Source organism: Mirounga angustirostris, unplaced genomic scaffold (genome assembly GCF_029215605.1).
Source record: "Mirounga angustirostris isolate CCGP_5_RB_7025 unplaced genomic scaffold, mMirAng1.0.hap1 SCAF_15, whole genome shotgun sequence".
Classification (NCBI taxonomy): domain Eukaryota; kingdom Metazoa; phylum Chordata; class Mammalia; order Carnivora; family Phocidae; genus Mirounga; species Mirounga angustirostris.
The window spans coordinates 87,035,019-87,049,705 of record NW_026991723.1 but is presented as its reverse complement, the minus strand read 5'-3'; the positions used below and the strand labels follow the sequence as shown (position 1 = coordinate 87,049,705).

Below are 14,687 nucleotides of genomic sequence, written 5' to 3'. Positions count from 1 at the left end.
ACCCACCTTCTAGAAGCCCATCAGTGGCCATTCAACAAACCAGTCCACAGGGCCCAGCAGGACCCAGAGAGCTGAGGGTAGGGTCCCCCGCACGACACGGAGATCTCCAAAGGCTACTTTCTGTTACAGATTTATTTGATATTTGAACGGAGTCTACAAGTTCAGACCCTCATGTAACGGATTGCTTCATGGTTGTCAAAGGCTAGTGTGCATTATTTCTGAGGATTACATCTGCTGACATGACGCAGAAAACACAAATGGACAAATGGACATAATCGTTAAGACAAGAGACGCTAAAACGTGCCTTAGTGTCCAAGTGATTGATCTAAGGCGGGGAACCCTTCTAATGCAGGGACCCCGTGACTGATCTAAATTGAGGTGGCTTCTTGCCACCAGGCGCCGAGAGGGCTGTGTGTGCCTGGCGCCTGGGACAGAAATTGGAAACCCAAACCTGGGGAGCCTGCCCCTCCCAGCGGCGACCTCCCCACCCATGACCCCGCCTCCAAGTGTCTCTTCTGAAGGACCAGGCGGTGACAGGGCTGATGTCAGTGGTTGAGGCTAGGGGTGTCACTGGGCAAACTCATGACACATGAGGTGGGAAAGCAGAGTCCGGGCGAGGTAGCTCCTCCTGGCTCCTTAACACTGTGACGAGGGACGGATGGGGAGGATGGAGCACCGTTCATCCGGGGATTAGCCAACCCGAGTCTCCTCCTTTCTTGGCAGCTCCAGAACATTCCCTTTGGCCAACAGCCACAGAAATGAGTGCCTGCCAAGACACACGGAGGAAAAAGAAAACAAGACACCAAAAACAAAACAAAACAAAACAAAAAACCCCTCCCTGGAGAGGAAAGGAAAAAACAGAACTCCTGGACCAAGGTCTCACCAGACTCAAAGACATCCTGCAGCCCGCACCCCGGGGGGGAAGGAAACAGTTCAGTTTCTTGCTGCTCTGCTCAAGGGAAGCTGCCGTCCTGCCCTGAGACCCCAACTCACTGGCCTTCACTGTCTTTTGTGGGGGGTTTTTTAGTGTTTTTTTTTTTCTTTTTAATACCAAACCATCAATTTTCAAAGCTTTAAAAAAAAGTTCTTTTTTTTCTTTTTACTTACAAAAAAAAGAAATCTAAAACTGCTGAGACCAGCCCCAGGCCTGGCCTTTCCACCTGACGGCCTGCTGTCCCCTGGGCCACACTGCCAGAGCCCAGCCCAGCACCCCTGGGGCAACTGTCACGGCTGGCTCTCCCTGGACCCCTCTGCTCCAGTCTGGGTGGTACTGCCGGGGGCATCACCAAAAAAGGAAAAGGGAAACTGCCCACCCTTCCTTACATACCCCCGATCGGAGCTGAACTTTGTTGGGAATGTGTAAGTTATCCGGAGGGAGGGGATGCGAAGTGGAGAAAAATAAATACCAAGAGCTAAGTGGGCGTCCCCGGGCCTCTGGCATCAGCTCAGCCTCTAGGGCAGAGATGGCCTCCAGGGGGAAGGCCCTGATTGTCCAAATACTGCGCTCTAAGACACAGGTCTCTGCTCTCCCCGACAGGCGCCCGCCCTGGGGGGGGCATGAGTCTCAGAAGGAGGAAAGGGGCCAGCCCCTCAGGTACTGTCCCGTGGCCACAGCCCAGCCAACATCCAGCCCCAGGCTCCTGCCCTGGCTGAGGCCTGGCTGGTCGTCCCTGGGTGTCTGGGTCCCTGGGCCCTGAGGACTCCTCAGCGACCCGGTGCTCAGCTGTCCACCGGCGCTCAGGCCTGCTCCTTGTCGGCCCTCCACAGCCGCTCCTTCACCTCGGGTGGCAACGTGTTAAACAGGTCCTCCTCCACCACCAGGCCGCTGCGCTTGAGCAACGGACACTCGCCCAGCTCCACGGGCAGGCACTCCAGCCGGTTGCCCCGCAGCTCGATCTGGGTCAGGTTGGTCAGCTCGCCCACCCGTGAGGGCAGTGACTGCAGCACGTTGTTGCCCAGGTGCAGGGCCCTCAGCTTCCGGCACTGAAAGAGTTCCGGGGGCAGCGCCTCGATCTGGAAGGGCAGGAGCAGAGGGCCAAAGTGAGGGGCACAGCTCAGATCTGGGGCCTTGGCCAAGGCTTCTCCCCGCCCCCTCACCCCCACCCCTGTCCCAGGCACCAGCATCCCCTCTGAAGCCCATTTCAGCTCCCTGGGCCCAGGACGCAGCACCGTCTGGCCTAAAGCCTGGCTGACCTCCACCTGTATGGGAAGTCTCAGCTCCGCAGTCACTTTCTCCGGGAAGCTTTCCCTGACCTCCTGGGTAAACTAGGGCGCCCATGGCCCCTGGCGTCACCGATCCCTCCGTGGCGAAGCTGCTTGGTCACCTGTCACTCCCGGACCAGGCTCTGAGAAGGCAGGGCTGGGGCCCCCTGGTTCCCCACTGTCTCCCAGTGCTCGGCACCCGAAGAAGCATGTCACACTGGCCAGCTACTATCAACTCTGCCCCCTCCTCCATTGCCCAGGGCTCATCAGGAGCCAGGCTGTGGGGCCTGCCTGGTTTAAGAATAATTTATGAAAAAGAACGGCATGGTCTACAGCCATACCACCCTGAACGCGCCCGATCTCGTCTGATCTCGGAAGCTAAGCAGGGTCGGGCCTGGTTATTACTTGGATGGGAGAACGGCATGCTGAGAAAATCACACACCCCAGTTGCTGAGAACTGCGAGGAGCCCTCCAATAGGGGTGGGGACCCCAGCTCTGTCACCTCCCTGTCCTGGGCCTCAGTCCCCTCATCTGTCAAGTCACACCCTGATCATGAGTGCAGGGAGCCCAATATTGGCCATTCCCCTCCTGAGTTTGCAAAATTTGATGACGGGTGACATCCCCACGCAGCTTCCTACACAGCGGGCTGGCTCTGAGCACTGATGCTCTTACCTCATATACCCATCAGAACCCCCTGTAAATACCCTATAAACACTTCTTCTGCTTTCCAGATGGGGTAACATTTCACCGAGGAGGCCCTAAAGAAGCTAACCTGCCCAGAGGTTCATAGCTGGAACATGGTGGAGCCAAGATTGAACCCGGTTCATCAGCTCGTGCTCTGCTATCTGTCCACACCGTCGGTGGAGCGAGGAGCGTTGGTGGGGCCCGAGTGGGGACCTACTGTGTCTCTGACCACCTTCTTCCCTGCCCTTCTGCAAGGAGTCGACTACAAACCTGGGTTCTCACTGAGCCTATTTGCCAGAACAGTCTCCTTCAGAAGGCTGGGCAGGAGGGACCCCACGCGATCCCACGTGAAGATGATGGAGAGACTGTTTAATAACCCCTGTGAGGTGGCTCTGTCACTGTCCCCATTTTCCCGCTGAGGCCTGCAGAAGTGAAATGCAACATGTGCAAGACTGCATGGCCAGAAAGCTCAGGAGAGGACGTAAGCAAGCCTTACTTCCTCTGATTCAGAGCCTGCGCCGTGTTCCCATTCTGCCAAATATGGCACTCACTGGCAAGTCCCTTTCCCTCCCCGGGCCTCAGTTTCCCCCTCTGTAGAATGAAAGGTAGGACGAGAAATGCCTCTCGCCTTCAATGCTCTATGGCTGAGGGCCTCTGGGCAGACTTGGATCTTGGGTGACTTGTTTTAAAAGAGACCCCCAACCTGGGCCTCCAGAAACAGCCACTGTTGTGCCTAGCAGTCAGGGATGGAGCCAAGGTGGCCTCCAGGTGAGCAGGGCTGAAGGTCAGGGACACGAAGGTGAGAGGGCATGACAGGGCTCTGGCAGGACTGAGGGGCCTGAGCCTCCCAAAGAGCCCGCTCCCCCCGACAGTGGACTCCTCTGGTGGCTCAGAGAGGGGTCAGGGCAGCACGAAAGGCTTGACCCAGTGAGTGCCACAGCTGGGGTTCACATGCAGAGCTCCCTCCCTAAAACGCCCCCTCCCCAGTAGCCCCGGCCCTAGCCAGTGAGCTCTCTCCAGGTCCCACAGAGGAAAGAGAGGTGCTCCAATAGCTCAGCGCCCACCACAGCCACCCCTGTCCTTTGGACCTGTCCTCTTCCCGCAGACACTTCTGTCACTCGGCTGCCAAAGGCTTGGGGTCCTGTCCTATCACCCTGATCCTGCCCTCTCCTACCTCCCAGGAACCTCGATGGCTCCCCCATTAGCACTGAAGTAGCCTCAAGTCCACTTAGTCTTTGAAAAAAGAGACGATCCTCCCAGAAGCCTCTGGGGCTGCTCCATCGCCCTCCCCACCTCCCGACAAACCATGTGGAAAAACATGCTGTCTCTCTTCAGCTGTGATCCAGCTTCTGCCCTGTCCACCCCCAAAACTATCTGGCCAGAGTCACCAACAGTCCCTCCTAATCCACTAGACCTGAATCCGTTCCTTCACCCAACTGTCCCACTCACTGTAAGCCCACACTCCTGCCTGGCCTCACTCTTCCGCTTCAACCCCAAAGGCTTGAGCCAGACTCCTCTCTCTCTCCATCCTCTACCCCCGGTGATCTCAACAAGGACCCCTCTTCATCCAGGAGCCCAGGCGGGGATAAGGAGGACTCCTTGAGCTTCAGGCTGACTCAGTATGGTCCCTTGGATGTCCCAGGGGCTCCAGACACCCAACATGGGACATACACTCTCTTCTCTGAAAACCAGGGACTCCTCCTGCATCCTGTTTCAGTGACCCATCTTCCCAGGCAGCCAAGTGAGAAACCCCGAGTCACTCAGACCTCTCCCCTTCTCCCCCATCCAATCCAGCCCCATCCTGCGGATTGTCCCACCAAAGTCGCTCCACCCAGGGCAGCCTCAGTCCAGACTTCACCCCTGCTGATGGCTGCACCTGGGTTTTCTGCCAGCTCTTGACCCCTCTCATCTTGCCCCTCAAACCCACCCCCCTCACACTGCAGCAAGAACAATCTCTCCCAATGATAAGTTAGCTCGTTTCTTCATCTACTCAGAGAATTTGGTGAACATCTGCTGTGTGTCAGGCACTGAACGGAAAAGCCAAGATCCACGTCACCAGACGAGGGGAACAAAGGAGATCCGATGGAAACGAGTGGGAAGAACAGGACTCTCTTCCAGCCCTGGTCTCAGAGGAAAGTCCAAATTCCAGGGGCTGCTCAACTCACCGCTCCTCCTCCCACTGACAAAACCTACTAGACTCTCCACTTCCTCTTCATCTGGCTAACTTCCCCTCATCTTCAGGGCCAGGGGAGATGTCCCTTCCTCCAAGAGGTCTGCCTGCCCTAAATCTGGGGTGAGACCACTCCTGTGTGTGCCCAGGAGCCTCTAGATGGGCAGCCAGTGGGCTTTATTTGTCCCTGTGTCCCTAGCACCTTCCTCTACCCTAGGAGTGCACGAAAACCATTTGCCAAATCAATGAAAGAATGAATAAATGGATCTGTAGACAAATGAACGCATCTTTCGCGCCTATTCACGTGAGTTTAAACATGGGGAAAGAGCAGTTAAGGGCCTGAGCCGGGTCACACCCACCCCTCCCTGTTTACCTGCAGCCCCGGGTGGCTCACAGAGGAGGAGGGGAGGGGCTCCAGCTTAAAAGGATGGGCCTTGGGTGGGAGGGATGGGGTGGCTGGGTGATGGACACTGGGGAGGGTATGTGCTATGGTCAGCGCTGTGAATTGTGCAACACTGATGAATTACAGACCTGTACCCCTGAAACAAATAATACATTATATGTTAATAAAAAAAAATTAAGAAGTTAAAAAAGTAAAAATAATTTTTAAAAATTTTGAAAAAAAGGATGGGCCTGACAAGGATCAGCCCAAGTGAACTCTTTCCCTACAAAGGCCTCTGGCATTCCAGGGGCGGAGACAGGATGTGATTAAGCAGTGTGCTAAACAGGGCATGCAGAGGGTCTCCTTCCTCGGACAGCAAGCCTGTGGCCAGCTCCTTTCCTGAGGGGTGACCCCAGCCAGCAGGCGTGATGTGACCTAACAGGCCTGCTAGCAGTGAGGAGCTGGGGGTAGGGGACGGAACTGCGAGCCAGGCTGGATGCCTGATGTGCCCTCCACCAGGAAGCAGGGCCCAGCAAGCCCCGGGTGCCCGCAGAGCCCACACAGAGCCGGTGCAGAGCCTGTGGGCAGCCGGGACAGAGGAGACAGGTTACAAAGGGTCGTGAGGTGCCTTAGTCGGACCCAACTCCAGGGGCAATCTGGCCCCCACACTGTGCTCTGGGGGAAGGCCTTAAAGAAGAGGCTGGGGTCTGTCTGGTGCTCCCCACACGTGGCTTCCCCCTAGGAGTCCAATTTTCCTGATCTGTGGCCTGTCCCAGGCCCTGGGGGCAGATGCTCCCACGTGAAGCAATATGGGATCTGACCTTCGTCCTTGGCCACTCACAGTCATAATTTGGGGGAGGAAGATAGAGTTTGTGACTCTTCCATGTATCAGAGTCAAACTCTCTGATACATGGAAGAGTCAGGTTGGTTTGCAGTAAGAGAGGCTTAGGGAAGAGGGGAGGGGGGCCCAGACCCTCCAATCTGAGTGACGTTGGAGAAGGTGTGTCCCTTCCTGGGGCCGGGGGCTGGGCGGGGGGTGCATTTCAGGGGACCGCCCGCCTCTGCATCTGAGGCTGCTGGAGAGAGTTCCTGTCGGGAGCATCGTGCCCCGCACGGCGTGGGCTACTTCGTGCCACCGTTTGCAGGGGAGCTGCAGGGTGGTGTCTGAACCAGGTCTCCACAGTCCACACCCCGGGCTTTGGGCTCCCACCACCACCTGCCTCACTGTGTCTCCACCTTGAAAGTAGGAACCGGGAACGGGTTACCTTTCCGCAGGTCCCCAGGAGGGGTGGGCAGGGGGCGGTCCTTCCAGTGGCTGCAGCTCAGTTTGCACTACAGGGGCCAGACCACAAAGCCACAGGATCAGCCGGCCCTCAACCCCACCCGCCTGCCTCTGAGAAGGGGCCTGTGGGTGGGGGGCTTCCCTGGCCAGGCAAGGGGCTGGTACACAGGGCTACCAATGGTTTCCTGGGCGTCTCCCAAGGCGTGGCCTCCCATACTGCCGGCCTGAGATGGTTTGCACAATTTCCTCTCCAGAAAGGCAGGTGGTGACAAGCAGAGGGGGAAGGGTGTGAGCGGGGCCAAGAGCTGCAGAGACCACCCGGCTTGGCCTCGGTGAGCACCAGCCACCCACGGTTTCTGTCCCTCGTGGACCCAGACTGGCCCCTCGGCTCCAGATGTGGTCTAGAACAGGCTCCAGGCTAAGTCCTGCCTCCCACAACCCAGCCCTGGGACCTCTTGTCCCTGCACGTCCCTGCCTATGAGAAACCCACCCCAAGTCACCTCGGGGGACCGACCCCGCCTGACGACACCATCCCTCCCGGGAGGAGGACTCTGCAACATTCTGTGGCAAAGACAGGGTCCCCGGCCCAGAGATCCCGAGTCAACAGGTCGGGGCAGGGGGGCCCCCAGGAATCTGTATTCCCAACAAGCCCCTCCTGGATGGTTCTGGGAACCATGGGTGAGGACCCGACCACCCCGAGACGCTGCGCCTCCTGAGCAAACCGCCCACCCCCCTCCCCAGAGCCACGGCCAGGCCCCTCACCCGGTTGGCCGTGACAGCCAGGTTCTGGAGGTTCTGCAGGAGGCCAATGTCGGCGGGGAGGAAGGTCAGGTTGTTGTGGCTGAGGTCCAGGTAGCGCAGCTTGCGGCAGTAGAAGAGCTGGGTGGGGATCTTCTCGATCTTGTTGCGGTTCAGGTAGAGGCGCTCGAGGCTCGTGAGGTTGCCGATCTGGATGGGGATGTAGGCGATGTGGTTGTACCACAGCTTAAGGCAGGTGAGGCGGTGTAGGTGCTGGAAGCTGATGATCTCCTCGATGGTCTTGAGGTTGTTGTCCTTGAGGTCGATCTCCTGCAGGTTGTGGAGGCTGAAGATGGAGTGCGGGATCCGCTCCAGGTCGCAGCGGATCAGCTCCAGCTCAGTCAGGTTCACCATCTTCTTGAGGCTGTTGAGGACGATGAGCTTGGTGCCCTCGTTGTTGATGGACAGCTTCTGCAGGTGCACGCCCACGTCGGTGACCACCTGCGGCAGCTTGCTCAGGTTGCTCTTGAGCCGCAGCACCTTGAGGCGCTTGAGCTCGCGCAGCCCGTCGATGACGATGTAGCGGTTGTTCTCGGCGCTCAGGTTCCCCGTCAGGTGCAACTCCTCCAGGGTCTTCAGGCTGTAGATCCACAACGGGATCTCCTTGATGTCCGTGAACTTGATGTGCAGGGCCCGCAGGTTCTCACGCAGGAAGGCCAGGGCAGGCGCCTCGATCTTGGCCGCCGTGTGGTACAGCCACAGCTCCTTGAGGCCTGTGAGCTGGGCGATGCTGGGCGGGATGGTCACGTCCGGGATCAGCTCCAGCTTCAGCACCTCCAGCTCCACCAGGTCGAACACGGTGTCGGGGATGCCGCTGAGCATGAACAGGTGCAGCTCCAGCTTGTCCTGCGCGTTCTTGGTGAGCCGCTGCCGCAGCTTGTCCAGCGTCCACTCGTTGTTGAGGTTCAGCTGCCGTAGCTTGTTCTCGCTCACCTCCGAGAGGAAGACGGCGAAGCGCTTCGAGTAGAGCGGGTCGTACTGGTCGATGAGGTGCAGCATGAAGGCGAAGTCGTTCTTGACGTCGGGGATGTCGCTGTAGCTGCTCTCCTCGCGGATGGACTCGAACGAGTACTTCTTGAGAGAGCGCCGCAGCATCCACCACAGCGTGTACATGCAGATGAGCCCGTAGAAGATGACCAGGCTGATGTAGAAGGACGCCAGGATCTTGAAGAGCGTGGCCAGGGGGTGGGCACAGCGGTAGGTGCGGTAGCCCGTCAGGCTCTCGATGTCCACGGTGCAGTCCACGTCGAACTTGATGTTGTGCACGTAGTAGACGGTGTAGCAGATGATGAGGATGAACTTGATCACCTTGATGATGGTCTGCCTCATGTACAGGCGGTACACGATGTCCCCCTCCTCCACGTGGGTACGGAACTTCTTCACCTTCTCAAAGAGCGCCTTGGCCTGCTCCCCCTCCTTCTTGTCCAGCACACCCGTCTCCGAGCGGTCCACGATGCCCTGCTCGATCCGGGACTTGGTCCGCTGCAGCATGGGCACGGTGGCCTCCACGTCTTCGCTGACTGTCGATGACTTCTTGTCCATGGAGCCATTCATCTTGCTGAAGGCCGGCTTGGGGTCGCTCTCTTCCACCACCGTCTCGGACAGGGCCCGGGTGGTCCAGGGTGAGTCGAAGCACTTGAGCAGGATAGACACGAAGTGCTCCAGCTTCGAGCTGGTGCGTGGGAACTTGAACCAGAAGTTGCTGCAGGCCAGGAAGATGAGCGTGTGCAGAAGCACCAGGTAGGGGAAGTACTTGGCGAACCAGTGCAGGCGGTTCTCATAGCAGACGGCGTCCACGTAGTTGTACTGGTGCCGGTCCAGGTCGTACTTGATGCCCGTGGGGCCCGGGCCAGGGGTCGGCAGCAATGTGGTGTTGGGGTAGGTGGGCTCTGGGCCCGGGGCTGCCCAGCCCCGGAAGGAGTCATTGCAGGAGTCCTTGGTGACCCATTTACAAGGCAGGCAGATCATCTTGTCCTGGGTGACCTGCAGTGTGCCCCCGAAGACCGCGATCATCAGCATGACAATGGAGATGTAGTCGGTGAACACGTCCCACCATGGCTTCAGGATCCGGTATGCTGGCTGTGTGTCCGCAAAGTATCGGAGCTCCGTCACTGGAATCATGGTTCAACCTGAAAAGGACCCACAGGACAGGGTTACCACAGGGCGGCCTGGCCGACTGGGACCTAGGAGACAACGGACCCATTGTCCAAAATTCCACCTTGAGTCCAGCTGGGAGTCACGGCCTTGCCACTCACAGGGGGGCCCACCGATAGGCCTCTGTCCAGAAGCCATGTGGTCACCAGGTAGCTGGGAAACCACCACCGGGGAAGGCAGGCAGTCTCCCCATTTAACAGACACGGAGACCGAGCACCGAAGTCAAGAGCCACATGAACAGATTGCTAATGTGGCCTCCCTCTGCATTCCAGCGGGAGCATTCGGGAATTCCTGGCCAGACTCCATCCTGTTCATGATCAGACTGACCAGAGGGGCGTGTTGAAAACTCTCAGTTCACTTGGAAACAGCTGCCGAGACCCTGCCCCAGTGACCGGAAGAGGTTCCCTCAAAGTGTGGGAAATCTAAATGTACAAGAGGGGGCTCGATGTGAACTCACTTTTGTAAAACAAATAGGGAAGTTTAAAAAATTCTGCGAGGGTGCTTGTAATTATGTCCATATAGGATCCTGAGGGGAGAGACTCAGACACAGACACACACGTGCACACGCACGCACGGTAAGGGGTGGGGCCGGGCAGAGAAAGGACAAGAAAACAAGACTGGTCTCCGCCCCACGCTAGATGACATCACATTTATGATATTATCTCTGGCTGTGTGCATCCACACGTGTGTGTAAGGAGCAAAGCTCAGGGAAGTAAAGTCACCGGCCCAACGTCACTCTACTACTCTTCAGGGCAGAGTCAAGACCAAACCCAGGCTTGTCCCTCCACCTCCCCATTTGTGTCTTCATTGCTGCACGGGCCCGCTGTCCACCTGACTATGCCAAGAGACCACGCCCCGGAGTCCAGCTTCCCTGTCCCCTGGGGTTCCCAGAACTCAGGTCACGATGGGGCCAGCAGATGCCACCACCCGCCCTGGGCCACCAGCTCCAGCCCAGAGGTCAGCCTTCCCGGTGAGGCCAGGACTCACAGGCCAGGGTGAATGGCCACCCCACAGGAAGGCCCGGGCCTCTAATGACCAGCTGGCTCCTCATACCACCCACACTCCTGGGAAAGGGGCACTCCAGGGGAGGGCCCGCTGAATCATACAGCCGGCCTCCAGCTGAAAGAAACCCGGACACTTGTCCCTCCCTTCCCAGTTCCCCAAGTCCACATCCAGGCAGGCACCCAAAGGCTGGGGACAGGAAGGGAGGAGGGGCCAAGCCAGAGGGCCTGAGGGCATGCAACAGCCTGCCCCTGCAGTGTCCAGAAAGAGGACGCCAGACACCGGGGGCGGTGCACTTTATGACCAGGCAGGATGTGGTTACAGCCTCCCAGTTTTGGAGGGAGTGGGTGTGCCATCCCAGCGAGGACACTCCAGTGAGGAGTTGCCTCTGGGCCCCTGCTGACCCGGGGCGTTCTTTGCACATGTCGCCTCTTGACTTCCGAGGTGGAAACTGTTCACTGCTCCGTTTACAGGTGAGGGAATGGGAGGCTGAGAGAGGGAGGAAACAGCCCCATCCATTGTCTGTTCCGGTCTGGTTCGGCTGGCTCTTAGCCTCCCCCGGCCCCAAACACCCGGTCTCCAGCACATCCTGAACTCGCTGCCATCCCGCCCTTGGCTCAGCCCTCCGGGGACAATAAAAATGACCAAGGTGTGTCCACGCCTCAGGGGCCTCTCGGTCCAGTGTGAGCGTGTGGGCAGCAGTGGGAGAGGCAGAGCCTGGGACAGGGCAAGGGGCAGCTGGGGCTACAGCCCAAGAGACAGATGCCACCTCCCTGCTGAGAAGGCCTTCGTGGAGGTGTGGGGGACAGAGCCAGGCACCCTGGCTCGGGAAGGCAGAGCTGGGAGGCCAGCGCAGGACCCACCTTGAGGGGGTGGCCTGTCTGGAGGGTGGGGATCACCCTCTAGCTGCCCCGTGTTTCTGCCACCGACTCTGCCACCGACTGTGCAACTCTGGGACACGTCACCGCCTCTCTCTGACGGGGTTTTGGGAGAAAACTGGGAAGAAGACGCAGGTGCCAAACCCCAGGCCTTAGTCCGCAGGGATGCCAGGGAAGGGGCGCCTGCCCCGCAACCAGGCCCCCGAGAAGAAACAGCTAGGTGGTTGGGGCAGCCTGCTCTCAAGTAGCTCTTGCTGAGGATGGGGGGGGAAGCCAGGGGCCAAGAAGGCTGAGCTGGGTTCTGCCCGCCTTGACCTCACTGCAGGGCCTTGGGTGAGGACCTCACTGGCTCTCGGCCCCAGGTTCTGCACAAACACCTCACGGTGCTGCTGGGAAGCGTCCACAGAATTGTAGGCTTTCACCGTGCTTAGCGCAGAGTGGGACAGGCAGGCAGTTCTGGCACCTCCTCATCATGCCCCTTCAGGGCAGAAGTCTCCGGAACACGGTAGGTACTCAACAAAATCAGTGGGTCTCAAGAGAGGGCGTGAGAGGGGGGCAGGACAGGGCCGGGCCCGGGTGTGGCGGGGAGGCAGGGCAGCAGTGAGTTTCAGGTGGATGTGGGCAGGGCTACACATCCTGATGGGGAGGAAGCAGAGGTTCCCGGCCCTCCCAACCCAGAGGGCCCTGGGGAAGGAAACAGATCCCCCAGGTAGGGATCTCCACGCAGGGACCAGCTCCAGGAGCCAGTGACTCAAGGGCACTAAACACCCACGGAGGCGGGGAGCAGCTCCCGTTCCCAGACTGAAGACTCATAGCCAAGTCCAAGACATGCACATTGTTCTGGCACCATTTTTTTGTGTGTTTTTTTTTTTTTTTTTTAAAGTAAGCTCTCCACCCAACGTGGTGAATTCACAATCCTGAGATCAAGAGTCATGAGTCATGCTCTACCGACTGAGCCAGGCAGGCGCCCCCACCCATTTTTTTTCTCAAGATTGTTTTATTCGGGTAATATATACATAGCATAAAATTTACCTCTTTAAACTTTTTTAGGTGTATAATTCAGTATATAATTCCATTGTGCAGCCGCTACCACCATGGTCTCCAGGAGGCTTCCGTCTGGCTAAACTGAAACCCTGTCCCCAGGTAAACTCTAGCTCCCCATTTCCCCTTCGCCAGCCCCCGGCCACCACCATTCTACTTTTTTTTTTTTTTTTGAGAGAGAGAGAGAGAGAGATGGGGTGGGAGACAGAGGAAGAGGGGAAGAGAGAAAATCTTTTTTTTTTTTTAAGATTTTATTTATTTGATAGAGACAGCAACAGCGAGAGAGGGAACACAAGCAGGGGGAGTGGGAGAGGGAGAAGCAGGCTTCCCGCTGAGCAGGGAGCCCGATGCGGGCCTCGATCCCAGGACCCCGGGATCATGACCTGAGCCAAGGGCAGATGCCCAATGACTGAGCCACCCAGGTGCCCCAAGGATTTTATTTGTTTGACAGAGACACAGCGAGAGCGGGAACACAAGCAGGGGGAGTGGGAGAGGGAGAAGCAGGCTTCCCGCGGAGCAGAGAGCCCGATGCGGGGCTCAGTCCCAGGACCCTGGGATCATGACCTGAGCCGAAGGCAGACGCTTAATGACTGAGCCACCCAGGCGCCCCGGAAGAGAGAAAATCTTAAGCCGGCTCCACGCCCGGCACAGAGCCGGATGCAGGACTTGATCTCACAACCCTGAGATCAGGACCTGAATCAAAATCAAGAGTCGGACGCTTTACCCACGGAGCCACCCAGGTGCCCCTCTACTTTCTGTCTCTATAAAGTTGACTGCCCTAGGTACTTCATAAAGGTGGAATTGTAACAGTATTGGTCTCTTGATGTCTGGCTTATTTCAGTTAATAGAAAGCCCTCATCCATGTTTTAGCATGGATGTCAGAATTCCCTTCCTTTTTAAGGCCGAAATATTCCCCATACCCATTTTACAGATAGGGAAACCGAGGCTCAGAGAGAGAAGCCATGTGCCCAACTTCACCTGTAAGTGACAGAGGCCTACCTTCAAAGCCAGATCCACGGGGGAGCCCAGGCATGCAGCGCCTCCATGGGGCACGCCGCTAGAGCAGATCCCACATAGCAGCTGCCCTGGGACACAGCCGGTCCGGTCAGGAGAGCACCACAGGGAAACGGACAGACCCAAGGAAGTGGGGATCTTCCTTCCCAGTTACAGAAAGCACCCTTTTCAGGGCATTTCCTGCAGGCAGTGTGTTCATCCCCTCCCTGCACTGGGCCCTCCCTAACCGGTATGGCCTCCTAGCAGACGTGTGGAACAGCTTCTCTCCCACGGCCTGTTTCCCTGTCCCAGAGCAGAGACTCTGTCGTGCATGTGACCACAGTTTGCAAAAGGTGGTCAAGGGGGCGGCTGGGTGGCTCAGTTGGTTAAGTGACTGCCTTCGGCTCAGGTCATGATCCTGGAGTCCCGGGATTGAGTTCCGCATCGGACTCCCTGCCCGGCAGGGAGTCTGCTTCTCCCTCTGACCCTCCCCCTTCTCATGCTCTCTCTCTCTCTCTCTCATTCTCTCCAAATAAATAAATAAAATCTTAAAAAAAAAAAAAAAAAAAAAGGTGGTCGAGGTGCCCAGGGGCGTGTGATCCCAGGCCTGTGCCCACCCTGGATGCCTCCCTTCCGACTGCGTCCCACCCTGAGGTCAGCCAGCGAGGCTTGATTCTAGAGCTGCTGACGCCACCAGACATCCCCTTGTCTTGGCCACCCCTGCGTGTAGCCGGCAGGGAGGGAACAGCGTGTCCAGGAGCCAGGACTCCTCTCCTAGAAGGTGGCACATTGGTCTCCCCATCCATAAACTAGGGGCGTGGGAACAGAAACCCCGCCAAGCTTTCAAGACTATCAGAAGGCACAGAAATGGGCGCCTGGGTGGCTCAGTTGGTTGGGCGACTGCCTTCGGCTCAGGTCATGATCCTGGAGTCCCGGGATCGAGTCCCACATCGGGCTCCCTGCTCGGCAGGGAGTCTGCTTCTCCCTCTGACCCTCCCCCCTCTCATGTGCTCTCTCTCTCTCTCTCATTCTCTCTGTCTCAAATAAATAAATAAAATCTTTAAAAAAAAAAAAATTAAAAAAAAAAAAAAAAAAGAAGGC

General features: G+C 57.7%; 1 protein-coding gene and 1 long non-coding RNA gene across 4 annotated transcripts in view; one reads left to right on the top strand and one right to left on the bottom strand.

Moving 5' to 3' along the window:
- Positions 1 to 114: 114 nt before the first annotated feature.
- LRRC8A (leucine rich repeat containing 8 VRAC subunit A) overlaps positions 115 to 14,687 on the bottom strand; it is a 28,582-nt gene continuing 14,009 nt past the window's right edge. The window contains exons 3-4 of the mRNA XM_045883290.3: positions 7,483 to 9,647; positions 115 to 2,013 (exon numbers count right to left, since the gene is read on the bottom strand). Of these exons, the coding sequence (XP_045739246.1) occupies positions 1,738 to 2,013; positions 7,483 to 9,639 (2,433 nt within the window). The 5' untranslated portion in view covers positions 9,640 to 9,647 and the 3' untranslated portion in view covers positions 115 to 1,737. The remainder of the gene's footprint in view (positions 2,014 to 7,482; positions 9,648 to 14,687) is intronic.
- LOC129046062 (uncharacterized) lies at positions 10,954 to 13,609 on the top strand. 3 transcript variants are annotated; one of them, XR_010407876.1, is made up of 4 exons: positions 10,954 to 11,147; positions 11,915 to 12,057; positions 12,603 to 12,695; positions 13,045 to 13,609. It is a non-coding gene; the product is annotated as an uncharacterized LOC129046062 (long non-coding RNA). The 3 variants fall into 3 exon arrangements; XR_010407874.1 differs by lacking the exon at positions 11,915 to 12,057; XR_010407875.1 differs by lacking the exon at positions 10,954 to 11,147 and having other exon boundaries at positions 11,212 to 12,057.